This window comes from Meles meles, chromosome 2 (genome assembly GCF_922984935.1).
Source record: "Meles meles chromosome 2, mMelMel3.1 paternal haplotype, whole genome shotgun sequence".
Taxonomy (NCBI): Eukaryota; Metazoa; Chordata; class Mammalia; order Carnivora; family Mustelidae; genus Meles; species Meles meles.
This window is the reverse complement of record NC_060067.1, coordinates 101,275,578-101,293,359: the sequence shown is the minus strand read 5'-3', so window position 1 is coordinate 101,293,359 and position 17,782 is coordinate 101,275,578. Positions and strand designations below refer to the sequence as shown.

Genomic DNA, 17,782 nt, shown 5'->3' with positions numbered 1-17,782 from the left:
ATATGGGACTCAATCCCAGGACCCTGAGATCATGACCTGAGCCAAAGGCAGTGGCTTAACCCACTGAGCCACCCAGGCACCCAGCAATTTGGTTTTATTTAATCTGAATTTAAAATAGTTTTTTGGATATTAGTTTCAGGATCAGTGAGCAATAATAATTTAAACACACAGCTAGGATATACATTTAAATTCTCACCTATCTATTAAAAAAGATTGTAGATGTTAATCTAAGATTAATATTAGCAAGCTAATTTTAAAAGAAGCCACTTAAAGGTGACTTTTTATATGCCCTTCTGGTTCCACGGTTATGGCCAGAGGGGTATCAAGGTCACCAAGAATAATTTGGAGGTTGCCAAGGACTTGTTTTAAAGTGTTTTCAAGTCTGACCGAGAACTCTGACATTGTCGGGGAGGGGGAAATTAAGAAAACAAAAGAGTAATAGGAATGAGATCAGAGGTAATGAAGGACTGTAGTCAGAAGCTTTTTTATCCCAAGTCCAAAGGGGAGACATTGGAGATTTTATGTAATGGAATGATACATCTGATTTACATTATTTTAGAGAATCATTTGGGCTGCTGTGTGAAGAACAGATTAGGGATGGAATTTTCCGAAAAGACAAAAATGGAAACAGAGGGGCGCCTGGGTGGCTCAGTGGGTTAAAGCCTTTGCCTTTGGCTCAGGTCATGATCCCAGGGCCCTGGAATCAAGCCCCACATCAGGCTCTCTGCTCAGCAGGGAGCCTGCTTCCCTTCCTCTCTCTGTCTGCCTCTTTGCCTACTTGTGATCTCTGTCTGTCAAATAAATAAATAAAATCTTAAAAAACAAAAATGGAAACAGGGAGACAAATGGAAGCTTTGCCATAATCCCAGAAATGTATGATTGTGCTTTGTTGTAAGGTAGTTATCAGTGAAAGTAATGAAAAGTGGATGGATAAGTCTTTTGACTTACTGATGGATTTGTTATAGTAGTTGAGAGAAAGGAACATATAAAAGATAACTTGGGTTTTTGGCAGATCAACTGGGTAGAGGATAGTTCGTTTACTTTGAAGGTGAAGAGAGACGAACACGTCTAAGAGTGGTAATCAAGTTGGCCATGTTAAGTTAAAATGCCTAGTAGACATTTACATGGAGCTATGTAGCAGGCAGTGGAAGTGTATATGAATGCCCATTCCTCTATATTACCAAGTTCATGAAGAATTACTTTTTATTAAAAAGAGTTATTTTTTATAAGTAGACTTTTTTAATAATTTTGTCATAAATTACTAAAGTCCCAGTTCATATTCTTTCATAATTATTCAGGTCCTCTCGTTTGTCTGATACACATTGCAATATTTCCTCCACCTTGACATTTGTTTTTAATTTTAATGGTATTTTTTGGCATTGAAGGAATATCTTCATTTTATATAGTCATATTATGATTTCTTTTTAATTTTACTTTCAAAGATTTTATTTATTTATTTGAAAGAGAGAACACAAGCAGAGAGAGTGGCAGGCAGAAGGAAAGAGTTTCCCCACTGAAGCAGTTTCCCCACTGAGCAGAGAGCCCAACTAAGGGCTAGGTCTCAGGACCCTGGGATCATGACCTAAGCTAAAGACAGATGCTTAACCAACTGAGCCACCCAGGTGCCCCCATATTATGATTTCTTTTGTTTTTACCTTTGTTTGTATCCTTTAAAAGATCTTTTCAACCTTAGATTAGGAAATATTCCCCCTATAAATTTTTTTAGTTCTTAGGTGATTTCAGTTTTACATCTTTAATCTATTTAAGGTTTTATTTTGGTTTATCATGTAAATAATAAACTCATTTTCCTCCCAAAACATAGCTCTAAGTTCATTATCATTTACTAAATAATCTGTCTTTTTTCACTGGCCAAAAATTGGGTAGTTTGAGCATCAAAATGAATAACTGTAATTCATTAAGTCACTTAGAGTTCATAGAAAGCTGTGAATTCATAATAATACTAAAAATATAACAAATGTAACACAGAAAAAATAAACAAAGTAAAACTCATTGAACATGATTATACATTTTTACGCCATCAACTCATTATCCTGAAAATTGATTGTTGAAAAAACTTGGAAACAAAAACGTTTATCCTGCCTCACAGAATCCAAATTTTTGATGCTGAAAAACATTGCTGAAATTTTGTTATGAGGTTTAACTGTGCTAAGATTTAAATGTATTCATTATTTTGCTTTGAGTATTTTTTTCAAGACTTCTTTAAATTGAGCTGCCCTATTAAAACCATTCTGTTTCCAAGCCAGGTTCAAATTTTTTCATATTCTTACTTATTCGGTATGTTAAAATCCTATATGTAGTATAGTACATTGTATTAATGCTTGTTATATTGTTCTTTTGTTTGTTTTGTTTTGAATTGCTTTTTCAGCAGTATCCTGGTATGAACCAGCTATCCTCCGGTCTGGGAGGTCTGAGTCTTCAGAGTTCTCCACAACCAGAAAGTCTGAGACCTATAAACCTCACCCAGGAGAGGAATATTTTACCTGTGACTCCTGTTTGGGCTCCTGTACCTAACTTAAACTTAGACCTCAAAAAATTAAACTGTAGCCCAGAGTAAGTATTTATTTTATGATCTTTAGTAAATGATACACTTTGTCAGAAATGTTTGACTTTCAAAACTAGTAAAAGTGATATATTAATTCCTTGATTGGACGTTTTGTTAATGGGGAATTTTCCATTTTACTTTGTACAGAAGTTCTAGCTATAAAATTCATTTTAGGTCCTGTTCCTGCCTCCATCTCTCCGTCAATCCTATTCCCTATCACCTAATGCAAGGGAATTTTTTTTTTCAGTGAAGGAATCAGGAACCCAGATCCAACTCTATTTTTCTTAAATTTCTTTTTCCTTATCACCAGTAATAACTTCTGATGTCTTTTTTTTTTTTAAGATTTTATTTATTTATTTGACAGAGAGAGAGAGATCACAAGTAGGCAGAGAGGCAGGCAGAGAGAGAGGAGGAAGCAGGCTCCCTGCGGAGCAGAGAGCCCGATGCGGGGCTCGATCCCAGGACCCTGAGATCATGACCTGAGCCGAAGGCAGCGGCTTAATCCACTGAGCCATCCAGGCGCCCCACTTCTGATGTCTTTTAAATAAGGTGGAATCTTTAAAAATGTATGCCCTTCGATCTCTGCTTTAAAAAGGACACTGACTTCACTTAACGTAATCCCAAGAACAGGTTTAAATGGTTTGTCTCTGAGTTTCCTTTTTCTACGCAGCATAGAATGTAAGACCATTACCGTATCCAGCCTGGATTTAAATTTGGATTTCCTTTCTTGAATATTTCCTCACTTCATGGAGAAGGTTAGCTGACTGTTGGCATCTGGTGGCCATCAAACCCAGGTGTTTCCTCCTGGTGGATGAATTAGTTCTGCCACGCACCTCACAGTACCTTCAAAACCAAGCCTTCTCCTTTGTTGTGTGCTTTCAATACTTCTTTCTCCTGAGAGTAGGATATTCCTACGCACCCAGATGCTTCTTAGAAAACATCTTTCTGCTCCTCATAAAGTAAACTCTGATTCACAGAACTTGTGTCTTCTTCCTTGCATTAGGAGAATTAGTGTTCCTCTTTACAGCCAGTATTTTTCTTGATTAGGGCAATAGTTTTCTGGCTTGTTAAGAAAACTGTAAACTTCTCTTTTTTCAGTCAAAATCTTATGTAGGTTTCCAATACAGAAAGCAGAAAATGGAGTTCCTTCTGCCACACACTGTGACCAACCCCCATCAGTGCCTGACGCGGTGGCAAGATCATTGCTGTGAAAATGTACAATCATTGATCCTAAGAGGAAAACAGCTACCCATTCCTATGAATATAAGTTGCTGTCAGGTCTATGAGTATGTGGATTTTGGCCTTCTATTTTGAAAGTTTAGGCATTGCCTAAGTAGGTGAATATAGTGTTATAAACATGTCATAGGTAGTGGATGGTGTATGCTTCTACTCAGTTATATGTTTTCTGTGAAAGTCTCTCTCTTACCAAAATAGCAATACATAGTATTTGGGAGTGTAGACTTTACAGTTGGATGGACTCAGGTTCTTACCATGGTTCCACTGATAAGTAGCTATCAGACTCTGCAAATTTCTTAACAAATTTTCAATATTGTCAATTGTAAAACAGGAATAATAATTGTGCCTACTTGTAAAGGTAAATCATTTATTCAATAAATATTTACTGAGTGCCTTCTAAATTAAGGGCCAGGCACTATTTCTAGATGCCAGGAATGAACCAGTAAACAGAGCTCCCTATCTCTTGCAACCTTTATCCTATTAGGGAAGACATACTATGAGCAGTCAAAAAGTCTAAGTTAACCATCAATACATTATACACCATCTGCGTAATGTAATGTCAGAATATTATTGTGAAGTAGGGAGTAGTGAGGCCAGTAGAGGTTGGCTGTTTTCAATTGAGCAGTCAGGACAGGTTTTCCCAGAGAGTTAACACTGAGTTAACTGAATGTTAATGAATTCAGTCATCTGGATGAAGTGTGAGAGCAAACCACATGACTCTCTCTGGGAAGCAAGTGCCAAGCATGTGCAAGCTACATAAGCGGCAAATGCAAAAGTCATGAAGCAGGGATCATCTTAGTGTTCAAGGAATGCCACCAGCCTGGAGTCCAAATATGTCTGGATATCTCAACATACTGTGAGCTGCTCTTCTTAAAATTCCTTTCCTGGTTTCCAGTACTTCTACTTACCTTTTTGCTCCGTTATTGATTCTGTGTCTACTGACCTTAACTTATAACTTAGTAAGTTATAAACACTAAATAAGTAAGTGAGTACTTAGTAACTTATGAACACTTTATCTAAGAGAGGGATAGTGCTATGATGGCACAGAACACAATGATGACGATCTCAAGTGAAAAAGACAGACAGGGTACACAGCCAACTAAATCAAAGCAGACTAATGATACCATAGAAGCATAAACTGATCTCAGAGCACAGAGGAAGACATCGTTTCTTCTGACTTGTGATCGGAGGGAGTGGTGATTTCAGAAGAAGCGATCATTTTGATGGGTTTCAAAGTAAGGGACTCATCAAAGGACTCTCAGCAGGTGAAAAATGGGTAGTAAAGCAGGAACAGCATTATTAAAGATACAGAGGTTTCCTGTTCACTTATGTTTTCCTTTTCAGTCCTTCCTAATTTATGTTCTACATGGTAGTGATAATGTTTTTTCCCAAATCTGTTGTACTTTCCCACCATGAAAATGTTGAGTCCTTAATTAGGGTTTTTGACCTGTATTGTATATATGCCTGCTTAGTATAATATGGATCTTCCTAGTTGTAGTTATATAACACCCAGACAATTTTCATTTATGCCCTTAAATTCTCTTGATTATCTGCATCTATAGTATATATGTATTTTCTGATCGTTAATAAAGTCTGTATTGTCTGTGTTTTTTTGCAGTTCATTTCGGTGTACTTTGACAAATATTCCGCAGACACAGGCTTTACTGAATAAAGCTAAGCTTCCTTTAGGACTGTTGTTACATCCCTTCAGAGACTTGACGGTAAAGTAACATTTTAAAATACTTGTGGGTACCAATGTGTGTTTATGTGTAGTGTGTTTTGATTTTCTTGGAGATTTTTTTATCTTCTTTTAAGTTAGAAATAATCAGTTTTGTCAGTTCACCTCAGCAAACATTTCCTAACTACCTGCTTTGTAACAGGCCCTAACCAAGCACTGGTAAATACAGAGATAACTAAGTCATTGACCTTGCCCCTGAGAAATTTGTATTTAACAGGGGACAAAGATATAAAAAAGAAATAACTACAGTACAGGGTAACTAATACATGTACCTAACCAAATTCTACAAGGTGCCTATAGGCAGGGAGTATAGTACAGTACTGGGTGCAATACTAGAGGTTTGCTATGAGTGATGAGGTCTGAGCTGGACTTTGAAAGATTAATGGTTTTGGAAGTTGGAAAGGCCATTACAGTTAAACCTTAGGCGTCTTTATTAAACATAAAGGTCACACCAGCGGTTGTCCACTTGGGGGTGGAGGAACTGTATGCTGGTTCCTAATTCTATGAAACAAATAACTTCTGTAATAAGAAGTCCAAATGCTTCAGGTCTTCTGAATGAAAACATTTCTTAAGTTTCCATAGTCTGTTGGTTTCGTACTAAGCCTGCTGGATTTTTACATATGGTTCTGATATTTTATGCAAATATTATCTTTAAAATTCCTAAACTTCAGAAATTAAGTTTCTGCAGATATATTTTATTTGTACTCTAAAAGGTGCATTTCTCTCTCACATTTTTTTATTACCATGGTTTTCTACCCCTCTTAATGCTACTGAGTTTCTTTTGCTCTCATTCATCCAAAAAAATGTGTGTAAACTACTCATTATGCTAGGTGCTGAGATACAAAGGTTAGTAAGCGTCCTCATGGAGCTAACTTGCATACTAGCTAGGATACATAGAAAGGAGCAGAGTGGATAGAAAATAAAATAATTATAAATGTATAGTAAATACCTTGAATGTATTCACTTAGTAAATACTGTTTGATCACCTGTAATACTGTTTCAGCTATCATCTCTAAATCACGATCGTTAATTTCCCATATACATAGGTGAGAATTTTTGTCTAACACAGATGCCATCATGATACCTTCTGGAAGTATACACTAAATGGGCAACAGTAACTTTCTCTGTGCTGTGGAATTCTGGCCAATTCTTTACTTTCCCATTTTCAGTTAATTGTATTTCTGTTTTTTCATAAGTATTATGTCATTACTTGTGTAATAAAAACTATATATGCAAAAGAAATTGAATACAAACACATAATTATAATGTAGAGATAGGGAAAAAGTGCCAGAAGGAAATATACTAAAATGTTATCAGGGATTAATTCAGGGAGATAGAATAATATGTGATTTCTAAGTGTTTTTTTGTATTTTCTAAATTTCTTAAAAATGAATATAAAGTTCCTTTCCCAAATCTTTTCTTTCCTTTTCCTTTTCCAGAAGCTCTCTAAAACAGATTTATAGGTTTATTTTTACATAGCATAATTTGTAATCTTTGCCCCCTCAGCACTTGAAAAGATCACTAAAATTACCAGCTTTTCAATGGTCTCTTTTTTGTTAAGTTTAGCAACGTAATATTTTCACCCTCTTAAAAAAACAACTCATTCAAATTAGGTAAGACTTCTGCCTTTCGTCATCTGAAACTGTCTCACGCACACAAATATTTTTTTCCACGTATTTCTTTTTTTTTTTTTTAAAGAATTTATTTATTTATTTGACAGAGATCACAAGTAGGCAGAGAGGCAGGCAGAGAGAGAGGAGGAAGCAGGCTCCCCGCCAGGCAGAGAGCCCGATGTGGGGCTCAGTCCCAGGACCCCGGGATCATGACCCGAGCTGAAGGCAGAGGCTTTAACCCACTGAGCCACCCAGGCGCCCCTCCACGTATTTCTTTTAAAAGCCACACTGTGCTTGGTTCTTGTGGCCTTGGTCCCCGTCAGGACTGTGGCGGCCATCTAGTGCACAGTGCCTTATGCTCTGGGACTAGGTGCTGTCAGGCAGCAGACACAAAAACATTTCTATGTGGTATGTGTTTCTTTCTCAATGGTGTTCCTGGAGGCTAGCTGATGAGCTCCAAATTAAATTATTTTCTTGGCCAACCAGGCTTTTCATATCAGTCAGTAACTTTTACTGCATTTGGTTTGGTGTTATCATACGGTTTGTGACAGAGAAGGAGAAAACTTGATGGCTGCATGTGTTGCTCAGCATATCACAGGATTTTATGAAAATGATTCCATTTCAGAACACTGTTATGGTTTTCTGTTCTGTCTGTGGAGCAGAGCAGTATGTGTTCCATTTTACCCTGAAGTGCTTTTTTTCTGCTACAGCATCTTTATTTTACTTCCTAGCAATTACCAGTGATAACATCAAATACCATTGTGAGGTGCCGATCTTGTCGAACATACATCAACCCTTTTGTATCATTCATTGATCAGCGGAGATGGAAATGCAATTTGTGCTATAGAGTTAATGACGGTGAGTTTCAGATTCTTAAAATAAGTGTGTCTAATATTATTTTAAACATTTTGACATTTTTGGTCATTAGCTGGTCTCCATTGCTTTAAAAACTTTCATGCCACTTTTTATGTGAGAATATAGGCTAGGGACACTTGATCTTGGCTGGGGATGATTGATAATGAGGAGAGTGACAGTAATGACAAAGTAAAAAAAAAAATAGTCACAAAACAAGCAATGAAGGTCATGTAGACTAATTGTGCCATGTCTCTCTGTTATCCCCTTTAGTCATTTCTTAGGTCCTCTTAGTGTAATTGCTTTCAAATTTGTGTTTCTGATTTTTTTTCCATGTCATGTGATACAATTAATAGGACATAAGCCTAAGAAGCAAGGTTACCTGTGTCCTGGTTTCCTCACCTGATTTCACAATAAGTTTTTTTTAATCTTGATATATTTTTAAAGAGCATTTTTATCATTGGATATTCATAGAACCATTGTAAACCTTGTACAAATATTGATGGTAAAGATGTTTATTTCTTGGTATGCATATGTCTTGTTTAGTTAAAAATTATATTACTAAATTTGTACTGGATTTCTAATTTTTACCTAGTTCCTGAAGAATTTATGTATAATCCCCTTACTCGATCCTATGGAGAGCCTCATAAACGACCAGAAGTACAGAATTCAACTGTGGAGTTCATTGCTTCTTCAGATTACATGGTAACTGCTCAGTGTAAAAATTAGTCGTGGGCTATAACTGTATTGTCATTTATAATTTGCTGTTGAGTGAATTCTTGGAAAGTTTAAATTGTCCCCAGTAGCAAAAGTTTGAATTGTCCCCAGTATGAATTTTTTTTAAATATTGCTGAACGTTTATACTTCACAAATAGAAAACTATAGTTGTAAAGGTTACTTGATGTCCTAAAAGAATGCAGTTATGTCAGTAAGAAACATTAGTAGTTTTTTTTACGATGAGGACTATTTACAATATTGTTGCCATTTTGATTTAATTGCTGACATGAAATGAAAATAAATATTCTTTTACCATGTAATATTTAAGACCTTCAAACAGAAAAACTCACGTTTTTGCCAAAAAGTGCAGTTTTCAGGCTCTTAAAGATATCACCATCTTACTGATTCACCCAGTACAGATATCAAGATAAATGGACAGTGACTTTAATTTTTCTCTTTCCAGTTTATCATCAAATTCTACTTTTCTTTTGTTTTTCTTTCTTTTTTTTTTAAAGATTTTATTTATTTGAGAGAGAGAGCACAAGCAGGGGGGAGGGGAGAGGGAGAAACAGACTCCCCAGTTGAGCAGGTCGGCCATTGTGGGACTCTACACAGGACCCTGAGATCAAGACCTGAGCCACAGATGCATGCTTAACACACTGAGTCACCCAGGCGACCCCTACCTTCTCTTTAATTATACTACAAGAGCTCATTCTTCTCCCTTTATAAAAACAAATTCTTGGCTTAAGTTCTGCTCATCTTCTTTATTGTATCTGCTCATTTTAAATGTGTTTATAATAGTTTACACTTATTTCTTCAGTATCCTCATCACTAATATTTGTTGTCTATAAAAATGGAAGGTGTTGCTAGTGTGGAAAGGTGAACAGAGACAACTAATGTGTATTAAATTTCTGTTTGGCCCATTTCTTTCTTGGTGTTTGTAGTTTTTATGGTCTTTTAGGTCCACTTTAGCATCTGCCCACTTAAACTACTATTTCCTTGTCTGTTTCCATATTAACTATAGTAAACTTTTTCTCTTGGGCGTTTTTACTCTCAGCTTCTTACCTTCTTTGCAGCTTACATTCCCAACTCTGGTCTGACTCCGTAGGATCTTAATCTAATTGAAATGGTAAAGCCAGAAGTTAATCTTTAATTTTTGTAATATGACCCATGTGATCCTTGGTCAGCATATTAAGAAAAAAAAAAGATTTTCTATATCCTTTCAACTTTCTATAACAGTAATTTTCAAGCATACTTCAAAAAAGAGATAGTATAGTGAACTGTTATTTACCCCTCACCAAGCTTCAACAGTTGTCAGCATTTTTCTAGATATATTTCATCTATCCCCGGTCCCACCTCAATATTCCCTCCCCTCACACCACCCTGGAATTTATACATATTGTTTAACCTATAAATACTTCAGTATATATCTCTAGCAGATAATGACTTAGAATACCATCACAGGACTTCCTTTATACTTGGCATTTAACCCTTGGGATTTAGCCATGACCAGCTAACCCTAGAGCTAGTACTTATGGCTAGTACTATTGTCCGATTTTTAAAAAGTAAATATTAAAAAAACAGTGTTTTTCTGGATTAGGGAAGGGATAGAGATGTTCATATTAAAAAATAAGCTCATGTTTTTCTTTGAAAGATGAATCTCAATCAACACTCTACCAGGAAGACATTAGCCCATTTATTTAACCATTACTGTGTAACAACTCCTTATTATTATTATTATTTTTTATTTAATAGAGAGAGAGAGCACACAAGCTGGGTTGGTGTGAAGGGCAGAGGAAAGGGAGAGAATCTTAAGCAGGCTCCATGCCCAATGCAGAGCCTGATGCGGGGCTGGATCTCACAACCCAGAGATCATGACCTGAGCCGAAATCAAGAGCTGGACACTTAACCCACTGAGCCACCTGACTGCACCTAACAACTGCTTTATTATATCCATAATCAACTTTATAAGAAAAAAGTTAAAGGAGTGTCATTTTCATTACTACATAAGATCTAATAAAATGTCAGTTCTCCTATTTGTGTATTTTTTGTGTGTCATTTACTCAGTAAATATCCAGTAATAATATGTGTTATAAAAAGAATAAATTGTGCCTGCTAATTAAATAAAGTACATTATTTTCATTCCTTTCAGCTTCGTCCTCCTCAACCTGCAGTTTACTTGTTTGTTCTAGATGTATCTCATAATGCAGTAGAAGCTGGATATTTGACAATTTTGTGCCAGTCATTGTTAGAAAATCTAGACAAGTAAGAAATTTTTTTACTCATGATTTGTGTGTACAAATATATATAAATGTGAAAAGTTTATTAGCAATTTATGGAGTTAGTTTTTTATTACAGTTTGACTTCATTTATCTTTCATTGCAAGAGTACTTCTTGTCCACCTCAGACTAAGGGTCCTGCTTCTTCGGTTACTGTACTTTATGACATGGTATCTGAATCATAAAATTGTTTTGTTTTTAATTTTTTTATTTACTTGACAGACAGAGATCACAAGTAGGCAGGGAGGCAGTCAGAAAGAGAGGAGGAAGCAGGCTCCCTGCTGAGCAGAGAGCCTGATGTGGGGCTCCATCCCAGGACCCTGAGATCATGACCTGAGCTGAAGGCGGAGGCTTTAACCCATTGAGTCATCCAGGCGCCCCTTCCTTTTAGTTTCTGCTGATAACTTAGAGTTCTCATATTTTTATCCTTATTGAAGCATTTGCCCTGATTTTAGTCACAGGTGCTTAATTCAGATAGAGCTCTAGCAGTGAGTGGCAATGGAAGACTGTGCAGAGATAGTTTTGAAACTGAAGAGTCAGCTTGCTGGAACAGTGTGAGGATATATAACCCTAGAAATAGGAGCTAGACCAATGAGTAACATTTGTGAGTTAAATAGGCTATGCAAAACCAAAAGGACAAAATTGGGAATGGAAAACCACTTAAAACATGTATATATGTTTAATTAAGCAGAAAATAGAAGCATTAGGAAAGTTAAAAAAAAAAAGTGGTAACCTGGTTTTGGAAAGGGCTAGTGATAACAACATTGAGAAAGGAATTTGATATGGAGCAATTCCAGCTCAATTCTGAATTTTGAGCTTGGAATAGAGTAGATACATAGTCTCCATTCTAATTGGTAACAAACTACCCTAACACTCATTGACCTTAGAAATTTCAGAGGAACAAAGAATTGTCTATAGAAACATCATAAATCCTGACCTATATTGGCAAGCTAAATACTTGCATTACTTGGTGTATTCTGTTCTCTGAAGTGCTTTTTGACCTTGTTTGCAGACCATCTGACTAGCCTGATCAGTCATGCATAATAGGAATAATGCTTCTTGTTTTGATGCACACTATTTTGGCATCCTCTAATATTCAAAACTATTTTTAAAATACTGCTAAAATAATATAATTATTATATATAAAATTATATAACAGCTGTTACTATAATTGGTGGTACATAGAAACATACCTTTGTAAGATGAGGCATCCAAGTGAAATGGTAATTTATTCTTTTTTGCCAAGGCATTGACTTTTGAATTCTGAGTTCTAACAGAAAACTTCTAAGAGGTTGATGATAGATAAAATGTCTTGATGTTCTTAAATGTGGTTTTTATTTAAAATTTCTACATTTCTACAAAATCTGATTTATGTTACATTGTCTTTTCTTGGAAAGTACTCCCATGTCATTCTTCCCTTAGACTGTTTAAACTAGATACATTATTTTTGTAATATTGGGACTGAAAATATGAGTTAATTTTTAGTTAAAGGAGTGTGGTTTAGAGGAAAGTTAGTAAGAAATCTTTGGGGTTTTTTTGTTTTGTTTTGAGAGAGAGAGAGTGCATGAGGTGGGCAGAGGAAGAGGGGAGAGAAAGAGAATCCCAAGCAGGATCCACATACCCAGTGTGGAGCCCAACTCGGGGCTTGATCTCACAACCCTAAGATCATTGACCTGAGCCAAAATCAAGTCAGACACCTAACTGACTGAGCTACCCAGGCACCCCAGAAATCTTCGATTATCTAATCATTTCATTTTTAGTTTTGATTTATTATTTATGGTTCAGTTTTCTGAAATACTAACTCTAAACATGTACTTTTATCTGAAAATGGGATGTTTCATCCTCGGTCTTCTCTGATGTATATTGGTTTAGGGAGGAATATCTTCCTGTCATCTGTGGAAAAGCACATGTAATTATTCTTAGACTTAGTTTACTATTTTATTATTTTTTACAATAAAATATGCAACTGAAAACTTTGAATTTAAAGTTGTCCTTTTTATCCTTAGGCTTCCTGGAGATTCACGAACAAGAATAGGATTCATGACCTTCGATAGCACTATTCATTTCTACAATTTACAAGAAGGATTATCACAGCCTCAAATGTTGATTGTGTCTGATATAGATGGTAAGCAGTGAGTAAGTCTTTCTAACTATAGATTTTGGAATTGAGGCTATTTGACAGTATATCCTGTCATAATTCTGTAAGGATAATTTGTTGTACTTTGATATTTGTCTTTAAAAAGTTTCCTGGGGGGGAAGAAGTTAAATAGTTTCCTGGAAAATACTTCATTCTAAGTTTTCTATGTCCATGTATGTACTTAAACATGTGTGCACACACATGTAAAATGTATGCAGAGTGGATATATAAGCAGTATTATGGTGCCCATTATATATGGCCAGATAAAAACTAAGTTTTTTATATTGATGATATTCTTTTGACTTGGTTTATCTGTTGATTAAAATAAATGTTCTTCCCTTTAGATGTTTTCCTACCTACACCGGATAGCTTACTTGTGAATCTATATGAGAGTAAAGAGGTGAGATAGACTTTTTTTTCTAAAGTATGAAAATATTTCTTACTTCAACTTTTGACTGAAGTCTTTAACATTTGTTTACTTAGTGTATAAATATCACATAGACGATGTAGATAGTGTATCTGTTGACCCCTCAGTTTACCGTCCCCCAAGATAGAGTGGTATATATTATACTCCAGAATGTTTTAAAGAAGAAAATTTCCTTACCTCTCAGTAATTCAATTTTTAATCTTTGTTTTCCCAGCTTATAAAAGACTTATTGAATGCATTACCAAATATGTTCACCAATACAAGAGAAACACACAGTGCCCTTGGTCCTGCGCTTCAGGCTGCCTTTAAATTAATGTCTCCAACAGGTGGCCGTGTGTCTGTATTTCAGACACAGTTACCTTCCTTGGGTGCAGGACTTCTGCAGTCCAGAGAAGACCCTAATCAGAGATCAAGCACAAAGGTATTGTATATTTGGCTTCTTGGTCATATTTAAGATGGTGTTTGTACCTCTGTAGACTGTGTGACTATTTGTTCATTCTGATACTTTTCTACTTCATTAATAGTAGAAACTCTGCTGAGAAGGTTTAATCAGATTATCATTTTGTGTTGTTTTAGTTCTTGGTTTGCAAGTTGTAGAAATTTAGAAATCGTTTCCTCTAATCCTTTCATTTTACAGATGAGGAAAACAGATTAAACTTGACAAAGGTTGACTAACTAATAGTAAAGATGTGACTTGATTTTCTGGCCGCAGTGCTCTTTCCTGTTATACATGGGATAATACTTACTAAATCTGAGTTACCATAATTTAACATGCTCGTACTAATAAACTTTTAAGTACAAAGGTAATACAAATCATTGCCTAACAAGTTAAACCATCAGTAATCTTTACTGTCAAGATAATAGTGTTTATGGGCACCCGGCTGGCTCCCTTGGTAGAGCTTGAGACTCTTGATCTCAAGGTCTTGAATTTGAGCCCCACATTGCAGGTAGAGATTACTTAAAAATAAGATCTCTTAAAAAAAAGTGTTTAGTTATAAGAACACGTACAAATAAGCATAATTGGGCATCATACATATATAGGACTTTTTTTAACTGGCTTTTTTTCATTGAAAGAGTATATTGTAAGCATTTTCTGAGGTCTCTAAAAAATATTTTTTGGAGGTATCTGGTTGGCTCAGTTGGAAGAGCATTCAACTCGATCCCAGAGTTGTGAGCTCAAGCCCCACTTTGAGGGTGGAGATTACTAAAAAAATAAATAAACTTTCAGGGCACCTGGGTGGCTCAGTGCGTTAAGCCTCTGCCTTTGGCTCAGGTCATGGTCTCAGGGTCCTGGGATCGAGTCCCGAATCGGGCTCTGTGCTCCGCAGGAAGCCTGCTTCCTCCTCTCTCTCTCTCTCTCTCTCTCTCTCTCTGCCTGCCTCTCTGCCTACTTGTGATCTCTGTCTGTCAAATAAATAAATAAAATATTTTAGAAAATAAATAAATAAACTTTTAAAAATAAAGTAAGAAATATTTCTTAGTAAATATAAATGTACTCTATTTAATTAGTTGCCTCCTAGCTACTAAATTGTTGTCTCTAGTATTTTCACTATTAAAGGAAGACTATGAGGCTGAATACTACTTGAGTTTTATATGAAGATTTTGTTAGAGTATTTTAATCCCTTATTTCAAATAGTAAGTGAACTGGAATCATTTTGTGCTGTGTGTAAGTTTTGTCTGACCTTAAAGAAATATTACTGCCAATAATTATGAGTATGAACTTAGCAGTTTTAATAGTACCTTAAATATTTAGCCACATATTCAGTTTTTCCTTAGGAAAAATTCCTAAAAGTAAAATTATTGGGTCAAAGAGTATAAGCTTTATTTAAGTTATTAGTGTGTTTTATTTGTGTGGGTTTTTTTTAAATTTTGTTTTGTTTTATTTTATCAACTATACCCTTAAAAACTCTCACATCTTCTAGCCATCATTAAGTATTGTTGCTTTTTTTTATTCTTCACCAATTTGCCAAGGAAAAATAGTGCCATATTTCACTTTTATAGAAACTGCATTTCTGAGTTATTTTTCAGAAAAAAAAACCCTAATTTTAAAATAAATTGGGGCAAGTGTATTTTTTAAATTCGTCAAGTATAGCTATCACTCAGTTTATTGATCCATTGCAGTCCATTATAGAATACTGAGGGGTTTGGAACACAGGAGGGTAGTTATGTGTTACTAAGTCTTCAGTGCAGTTTTGTTTTGTTTTTCTCATTTAACTCCTAGAAATATTCTTTATCTGCCTGGGACTCAAAAGCTTAAATGCCTGTGCTGATTTACATATTTCTTCATATCGGAGTAAACTCTAATGTAGTAATTTTACACTATAATTAAGAGGATTGAAACATTTTGTTTTGTAACATAGGATAGTAATGAAGAACTTGGAGCCTGGCTCTTACATTTTTAACTCCTCTCGGTTGCCACCTTCTCAGCTCAAGTGTCCTTTACACCAGTAGGAAAAGCCTTCTTTAACCTCTGACTCTTAAACATCTTTATGAACAGTATACAGTGGTGGTTAACAGCACTCAATCAGGGGCCAGACTTGGCAGGTATATCTTCCAGCATCCACCACTCAGTAACTATGTAATCAGTCATTACTTAATCTAGTTTTTGCCTCAGTTTCCTCATCTGTAAAATGTAGGTAACTTTAATTTGCATAAAACATCTCGAACGGTGCTTTTTAAGTGCTTTATAAATATTAGCAGTTATTATTATTTTTAAAGGATCTGTGCCAACTATCTCGACATTTAAAAAACTTCCTTAGTTTGATAGGAGGAAGAAGGATAGCGTCTTCGTTATTGTAAGAGAGACGTAGAAATATGTGTCCAGTGCAAGGTTTCTAGCTCTTACTTTATGACCTGTTGACTTAGGTTGTACAACATCTTGGCCCTGCAACTGATTTTTATAAGAAACTGGCTTTAGATTGCTCAGGGCAGCAGACTGCAGTGGATCTGTTCCTTTTAAGTTCACAGTATTCTGATCTTGCTTCTCTAGGTAAGGAGATATCGTCATGTTCATCTGTTTACATAAACGCTTTTAGCATGTAGTCAAATCTAAACTCTTTATTAAGAGTTCTCAACATTTGGGGGTAAAAGCATGTGAATTAGATAGATAGAATCTGTGAAAATTACCAGTAAACTGTAAAGCACTATACATATCTAAAACGCTATTACTCTTTGTTTTTAAAATCTTAATTCCTTTACCATTTTGCTTAATAATAAACCTTATCACATACTTTACAAATATTTGTGTTTGCTCAGATTTATTATTTTCCTTTTGGCTGCTTAGGTTTTCTCATTGTGACAGATTTTGTTCATGACATAGAATCTCTTCTATTGTTGGACAAGTAAGATATTACTGGGTATTATTACAGGATATTCTTAATTCTGTAGCTAATACTTTTTCTGTTTCTCTCTGAAGCTTGCGTGTCCAAGTACTCTGCAGGGTGCGTCTATTATTACCCGTCTTTCCATTATACTCATAATCCTTCACAAGCAGAAAAGTTACAAAAAGACCTAAAACGGTATCTCACAAGAAAAATTGGATTTGAAGCGGTTATGAGGATAAGGTGTACGAAAGGTATGAAATTATTAAAGTTAGGCTTTATATTATATACTTTCATCAAAATTAATTACTGAGGACTACCTGTAATGATCCTTCATCATGAAGAACTTTCTGCCTCATCCAGGTAGCTGTAAGCTCTTTTAAATATATGTAGTTATTGAATAATCATTGCCCAGTTTTTTAAGTAATTTGAATAAATAAGCAAAAGTAATGTTTGCTTTATTAGGAAGAACTTAAGAGAATGCCACATTGGAGGTGATTTTAGGAGGAGAATTAGAGGAGTAGGGAAGATTGTAAATGAAAATTGTCTGACTGATCTTTGCCTTTGTAATCATTCAGTTAGTCTTTAGTTCACCTCAGTTTCATGTGAATGTTTGCTGGAGGGAATCTCCTCTCTAATTTTAATTCTTAAATGAGTTACACAGTAACTACCGTCTGTTTCATATGAGAAAGTATAAGATCAGTTACCAATACAAATTAAATGTCTACTTTCCCTTTTATATAACCTGTATTGTTTTTTCTGAACTGGTATTTAGAACCTCTGCTAACACCCCAGTCCTACTCTCCAGTTATCCTTTTGATTCAAAAATCAGAGACGGGTTTTACTTTTAAAAAGTAACTTTAGCCTGAGATAAAGATACTTTTGTTACTTCATCTTTTA

The 17,782-nt window shown here is 35.4% G+C and overlaps 1 protein-coding gene across 6 annotated transcripts in view; it reads left to right on the top strand.

Annotated features, from left to right (window-relative positions):
* The window catches only part of SEC24B (SEC24 homolog B, COPII coat complex component), a 93,845-nt gene that overhangs the window by 61,443 nt on the left and 14,620 nt on the right, over positions 1 to 17,782 (top strand). For 4 of the 6 annotated variants that reach the window (XM_045992099.1, XM_045992066.1, XM_045992109.1 and 1 more), the window contains 10 exons: positions 2,387 to 2,571; positions 5,418 to 5,520; positions 7,882 to 8,008; positions 8,598 to 8,707; positions 10,872 to 10,984; positions 13,005 to 13,123; positions 13,480 to 13,535; positions 13,777 to 13,983; positions 16,428 to 16,551; positions 16,978 to 17,136. In XM_045992099.1, the coding sequence (XP_045848055.1) occupies positions 2,387 to 2,571; positions 5,418 to 5,520; positions 7,882 to 8,008; positions 8,598 to 8,707; positions 10,872 to 10,984; positions 13,005 to 13,123; positions 13,480 to 13,535; positions 13,777 to 13,983; positions 16,428 to 16,551; positions 16,978 to 17,136 (1,303 nt within the window). The remainder of the gene's footprint in view (positions 1 to 2,386; positions 2,572 to 5,417; positions 5,521 to 7,881; positions 8,009 to 8,597; positions 8,708 to 10,871; positions 10,985 to 13,004; positions 13,124 to 13,479; positions 13,536 to 13,776; positions 13,984 to 16,427; positions 16,552 to 16,977; positions 17,137 to 17,782) is intronic. The other 2 variants (XM_045992074.1, XM_045992090.1) reach the window with 1 other exon arrangement.